Source organism: Microcaecilia unicolor, chromosome 14, assembly GCF_901765095.1.
Source record: "Microcaecilia unicolor chromosome 14, aMicUni1.1, whole genome shotgun sequence".
In the NCBI taxonomy this organism is placed as follows: Eukaryota; Metazoa; Chordata; class Amphibia; order Gymnophiona; family Siphonopidae; genus Microcaecilia; species Microcaecilia unicolor.
The window spans coordinates 14,048,050-14,054,588 of NC_044044.1; the positions used below are offsets into that span (position 1 = coordinate 14,048,050).

General features: G+C 47.3%; 1 protein-coding gene across 3 annotated transcripts; it reads right to left on the bottom strand.

Moving 5' to 3' along the window:
- Positions 1–2,597: 2,597 nt before the first annotated feature.
- UFSP1 (UFM1 specific peptidase 1 (inactive)) lies at positions 2,598–6,313 on the bottom strand. 3 transcript variants are annotated; one of them, XM_030188192.1, is made up of 2 exons: positions 5,966–6,313; positions 2,598–3,375 (listed from the first exon to the last, which is right to left on the bottom strand). In XM_030188192.1, exon 2 carries the CDS (start codon positions 3,345–3,347, stop codon positions 2,694–2,696), a length of 654 nt encoding a protein of 217 aa, XP_030044052.1. In that variant the 5' UTR covers positions 3,348–3,375; positions 5,966–6,313; the 3' UTR covers positions 2,598–2,693. The 3 variants fall into 3 exon arrangements, with proteins under 3 accessions (XP_030044052.1, XP_030044053.1, XP_030044051.1); XM_030188193.1 differs by having other exon boundaries at positions 5,954–6,313; XM_030188191.1 differs by having other exon boundaries at positions 5,851–6,313.
- Positions 6,314–6,539: the final 226 nt, after the last annotated feature.

Genomic DNA, 6,539 nt, shown 5'->3' on the forward strand with positions numbered 1-6,539 from the left:
TTTAACCAGTAGATGTCACTGTTGACTGGCTTCAAAGGAATGGTTTTACAATATATGTATTAAAAAATACATATATTATAAACTGTGTGCCTAAAGTCTCACTTAAAACAATGTAGAAGCTAAAAAAAATATAAATACAGGAACAACATATAGAGGCTCATTTTCAAAGAGAAAAACGACCAAAAGTGGCATAAATCTGCATTTAGACATTTTTCTATGAAGTTCATCAGAAGTGCGTTCAAATCACAAGGGGGCATGTTAAGAGCAAAATCGGGCATTTTTAACACTTGGATGTTTTTCTGCCATAATGGAACAAAACAAAAAACATCCGGGACTATAAGCTGGACGTTTTGATCTAGACCTGTTTTATTAACAAATAAACCACAAAAAAGTGCCCTAAATGACCAGATGACCACTGGATGGAATCAGGGATGACCCCTTGTTCCCCCAGTGGTCACTAACCCCCACCCACCCCACAAAAATGTAATTAAAAACATTACTTACCAGCCTCAGATAGTATATCCAGGTCCATTAGAACAGCATGCAGGTCCCTGGAATAGTCCCGTGGTGGGTGCAGTGCACTGCAGACAGGTGGGTCCAGGTCCATATCTCCCCCTACCTGTTACACTTGTGGTGGAAACTGTGCGCCCTCCAAAACTCACAAGAAACCCACTGTACCCACATATAGGTGCCTCCTTCACTCATAAGGGCTATTGTAGTGGTGTACGGTTGGGAGTTGTGACTTTTGGGTGGGTTATGGCAGGGGCGTAGCTACGTGGGGCCATGGGGGCCTGGGCCCCCGTAGATTTGGCCCTGGACCCCCTGCCAACAACCTTCTTGACTCCCCCTCCCGCCGCCAACCAGCCGTCAACCCGCCGTCTGCTACCTTTGCTGGCGGGGGACCCCAACCCCCGGCAGCCGAGGTCCTCTTCTTCCTTCATTCTGTTTCCGAGTCTGACGTCCGTCGGACTCACAGAAACAGAACGAAGCCCTGCAGATCGCAAGGCTTCGTTCTGTTTCTGTGAGTCTGATGTCCTGCACGTACAACAAAGGAAGAAGAGGACCTCGGCTGGCGGGGGTTGGGGTCCCCCGCCAGCAAAGGTAGGCGACTGCGGGGGAGGGTTGGCGGCGGAAGGGGGGGTCGAGAGGGTTGTCGGCGGGGGGGGGGGGGGTCAAAGTTGGTGGTGGTGGTGGCGGCAGCGGGGTGGGGTCTAAAATGTGCCCCCTCACCTCGGGCTTCGGACCCCCCTCCCACCGGTCTGGCTATGCCCCTGGGTTATGGGGGCTCAGCAGACAAGATAAGGGAGCAACGGTGAGATGTGTACCTGGGAGCATTTATTTGACGTCCACTGCAGCGCCCCCTAAGGCGCCCCATTGCTCTCCTGGGATGTCAGTGTGTGGCCAGTCTACTAAGAACACTGGCTCTGTACAGGTGAAGGAACTGAGAAACTACTGAAATATGTTTTCAAATTTTACAGACTAATGATGAAAGTTGTGTGGGAGAAAGGGGATGCAGGACTTATACAATTACATTTTTATTAAGATTAAGATATTTTGGAGGATGATTCAATAAGAGAAGATTGACCCTGGGATCCTGGTATTTTTATTTTAAAGAAAAGAATAGGTATCAGAATCCAAAAGATTTTTGGAATGCTGCTGAATTAGTAGTTCCCCCTTATACCAACCAGGAGAATATACCTGCTACATTATCTATAATAAATGATAGAAGAGGAGCACCCTCGGAAATGATCACACCCACGTGGTAGTCTTATTCAGACCACTAACGGGTACATTTTTGCACTTCATTCATAGGGTAGCTCTCTCATATGCTTTAGTGTGCAAAAGCGTGTATAAGTGTATACTAGTGTCAATAGTGCACTCCCTTAAAAATATAAATGCGATTCACTCTTGTAAACCAACCGAGCCAGCCCAAAGGTTCAATTAGAACAACATATTCATAACAATAAAATTGTAGGTAAGAGTACTTAGCTTGTGAGCCCTGTGTCAACATCCACGTATAGGACTCGCATTTTTCGAAACTTACAAGTGAAACTGCGTTTTGCTCATAATAGTTCTTTAACTCAAGATTTGTCAATTTTTCGTCCTAAATCATGGTGGGTTCCTCCAGGACCTATTGATCCGTATATTGCTCCGTTTAAGGCCTTAGTTCTTTGAGATCTTGAAAATCTAGAATTGTCAAACTGTAGTCATTCCAAACAGTTCATTAATTTTAGTACTTTTGAACGTAAGGCTTTACAAGAATTATCTCAGGAGAAGTCCATTGTAATCCGCCCAGCAGACAAAGAAGGGTCTATAGTTATACTAGGACTAGGGGGCATGCGATGAAGCTACAAAGTAGCAAATTTAAAACAAATCAGAGAAAATGTTTCTTCACTCAACATGTAATGAAACTCTGGAATTCGTTGCCAGAGAATGTGGTAAAGGCGGTTAGCTAAGCAGAGTTTAAAAAAGGTTTGGATGGGCTGTGTCGGCATTGCTGTGCGGCTTAGTAAACAGGGGGTGAGTCTGGAAAATCCCTTTTACAGATATTAACTCAGGAGAAACTCCTGATAAGAGCTGAATGGGAAAGAAGTTAAGGAGAGGAGCCTGGCATGGGGAGAAATTGATGGGGGAGGGGACAGACATTAGAAGGGGAAGAATAAAACAGTCCCACACCAATCTAAGAGGAAGCTTTATTTCTCTGTTAGTGTTTCTCTTTGCACCTGTGGCAGACAAAAGTTATAAAAAGAGCTGGGTTCAAAGGAGTTTAAGTTCCTCCACTGCACCCAGCCCTCTCTCTGTACCAAGCCCTTGTCCATGCACCGCCCATAAAAGTGTGGGTCCAGCACCAGCAGATATTGTCCCGAGGTGCCCGCACACATGCCCAGGATACCTTTGGAGGCATTGTCTGTGTCTCCCCCCATCATGACAGGGCCCCCACCTTGCTGGAAGTGTCCCTTGAGGGTCTCTAGAACTCCTTCGAGCCTCTCCCCTGGCCGGATGTGCAGAATCCTGCAGGGGGCGCCACAGTACCGCTCCACACAGAGGGCAGCCTCCACACAACCAATCCAGCTGCGGGAGCCGATGAAGCTCGGGGGCTTGTCCTCCATTTCCACTAACCACTTCTGGATCTCGTACAGGCCAGGCACAGCCTGGGTCCTGCCTTGCCAGCCGGCCAACCAGGAACACAGTGTCTGCAACGTCCGGTAGCCACAGCCCCAACCACGATCATCCAGTCCGTCACAGCCATAGTGGTAGTAGAGGTAGTCACCACGCAGAGTGATTACGCAGTCTGTGGAGGTGACGGGGAGCGGCAAGCCCTCGTGCACATTCTTCTGCAGCTCCATTGTGCCTCACGATTAACAATCTTGTTTCCTGTGGGAGAATAAAATCTCAGTTAATGCAACATAGTAGGGAATCCAGCTGGCAAGATATCATAACGGACATGCTCAAGTGCTAATCTTCACTAGTTTTTAAATCAGGGCCACTTTGGGTCCAAAAGGGCTGAAGGAAAGCTGAGAAATATCTTCCCCCACGGGACCATGGTACCTACCAATGTGTGCCAATGACATCCATGCTCATCAATCTGCAACTCTCTGGAATGTCCCTCTTACCACTTCCCCCCCCCCCCCCCCCCCCACAACCAACCAGATCTACCATCTCTCTTTCTCCCTCAACATCTCTACTTCTGTTTTCCCTTCCCCCCACCCATTGGGTCCAGCATCTTTTCTATTCCATCCTCTCCCTCCCCCAGGCCCAGCATGTCTCCTTCTCCCTCCCTTTCCTACCCCCAAGGCCCAGCATTTCTCTTTCTCCCTTCTTATCCCACCCCAGGTCCAGCATTTCTCCCCCCCCCCCCCCCCCCCCCCCGGCCCAGCACATCTCCTTCTCCCTCCCTTTCCTACCCCAAGGCCCAGCATTTCTCTTTCTACCTTCTTATCCCACCCCAGGTCCAGCATTTCTCCCCCCCCCCCCCCCCGGCCCAGCACATCTCTTTCTCCCTTCTTATCCCACCCCAGGTCCAGCACATCTCCTTCTCCCTTCCTTTCCTACCCCCTAGGCCCAGCATTTCTTTTTCTCCCTTCTTATCCCACCCCAGGTCCAGCATTTCTCCCCCCCCCCCCCCCCCCCCCCCAGGCTCAGCATGTCTCCTTCTCCCTCCCTTTCCTACCCCCCAAGGCCCAGCATTTCTCTTTCTACCTTCTTACCTCCCCACTAGGCTCAGCATTTCTCCTTCTCCCTCTGCTTCCTATCCCCCCCCGGAATGCTCAGAGGGCTTTAGTGCAGGAAACAACGTGGCAGCAAATTGTATTTAAACGTAGTCAAACGTATGTTAATGTCATTATTTGCTGTGCCTTCCCAATGCTCAGAGAACAGCGTGCAAACAAACTCTGCCCAGAAGAGTGGTGCTGATGTGTGCTTCAGGGTCGGGTTTGCCTGGCACATGTGCACAAGAGCTTGCTTATTTATTTATCTATTATACCCATAGCCCGCACTATCTTCCCATTCTAGGCATGCGCCAAGCACATTCCTCCCCTTTGCTTTCGCTTTTACAGCGCACATATAATAATAGAATGTTAGGTATTATTAGGAAAGGAATGGAAAACAAAAATGAAGATGTTATAATGTCTTTGTATCGCTCCATGGTGCGACCGCAACTCGAATATTGTGTTCAATTCTGGTCGCCGCATCTCAAAAAAGATATAGTGGAATTAGAAAAGGTGCAGAGAAGGGCGCCGAAAATGATAAAGGGGATGGGACGACTTCCCTATGAGGAAAGGCTAAAGCAGCCAGGGCTCTTCAGCTTGGAGAAAAGGCGGCTGAGGGGAGATATGATAGAGGTCTATAAAATAATGAGTGGAGTTGAACGGGTAGATGTGAAGCGTCTGTTTACGCTTTCCAAAAATACTAGGACTAGGGGGCATGCGAAGAAGCTACAATGTAGTAAATTTAAAACAAATTGGAGAAAAGTTTTCTTCATTCAATGTGTAATTAAACTCTGGAATTCGTTGCCAGAGAATGTGGTAAAGGCGGTTAGCTTAGCGGAGTTTAAAAAAGGTTTAGACGACTTCCTAAAGGAAAAGTCCATAGACCATTATTAAATGGACTTGGGGAAAATCCACTATTTCTGGGATAAGCAATATAAAATGTTTTGTACTTTTTTGGGATCTTGCCAGGTATATGTGACCTGGATTGGCCACTGTTGGAAACAGGATGCTAGGCTTGATGGACCTTTGGTCTTTCTCAGCATGGCAATACTTATGTACTTATGAAAATCATTTCCTTTGAGCGTAGGAGAGCTATTTTTCTGAGCTGTTGGCTTTACCGCAGGAGTTCTGAGAATCGGCCTACAGGCCCAGCATCTTTCCTTCTCCCTCTCTGGCTCCTCCACCACACACTCCTCTGACCTCCCAATCCTGTACCCCCCCCCCCCCCCATCCCCAGGAGTAAAGCATTGCCATTTTGAAAGATGACAGTGCTGGAGGCAGGGGCAACACAGGGCACTGAGAAACACTGGATTAATCTTTGCCTGGATTTTTACCCTTTGTATGCTGGGCCTTGTAATTGAATGAAAGCAAGAACTACAAATTTACACCTAAAGGTGGGTACTAAACCCTGCTTTGGCCTGGCCCTTGTGAGCAGAAATAGTGTATTGAACACAGGTAGAGAGGGAGGAGATGAAGCAGCTGCTACAGTACAGAGGCAAAGAAAAAAAATGGGTGCTTACTATAAACAGGAAGGAGCAAGGCAAAACAAAAAAAAAAGTCATAAATTCAGAGACTGGAAAATACACAAACACAGAAACTGTCAAATGCGCAGATTTGCAAATACATAGGGAAAGAGACTCACCAACAGCCAGGTACTGAAACAAATACAGAGAGGCACATCAGGAAAGAGTCAGAAATGCTGGATTGCTGATATTTACAAACACGAACACCAGGCAGACTCATACACAGCAATTTACTTCATTCCTGCATTGTGTCTTGTAATGCCTGATCTCCACTCGTCTCTACAGCCAGCAGCACACTGCAAGCAGCCATTTCTACTAGCCACGTCCGGAACTGCCTACATCTCCCAGGGTTCCTGACACTTCCTGCTCTGCCTCGGGCTGGAGACGCCAGAAAACAGCAGAGCAGAGAGCACAAGGGCTGAAAATGACAGATGAGACTACAAACATGCACAGCATGAAGGGGGTTGAAACTGCAGGACATTATCCAGGAAAATGCAGAGAAATAGAGGTAAAATAAGTAGGGTTGCAACTGACCCAGATTCACCCGACAGATTGAGCCAGTTCAGATTTTACTGGATTGCATGCAAGGACTTGTTCAAAACTTTTTTTTTACATTGAATATTTAAAACGACATATAATATATAACAAAACAATCATGTAACACAGTGATATAATAAGTAAAGCATCCGTGTGTTTACAAACGGCACATCATTGATGGCGGAATAAAATGTATGGTGCTCATTTGCAAAGCACATAGACTTACAAAGTTGCGTGAGGGGCATAATCTGGCCGGCCCTGTAAAGTGGCA

Excerpts from the sequence above, each read along its gene's own strand:
- UFSP1 (XM_030188192.1), bottom strand. The coding sequence starts at position 3,347 with ATGGAGCTGCAGAAGAATGTGCACGAGGGCTTGCCGCTCCCCGTCACC.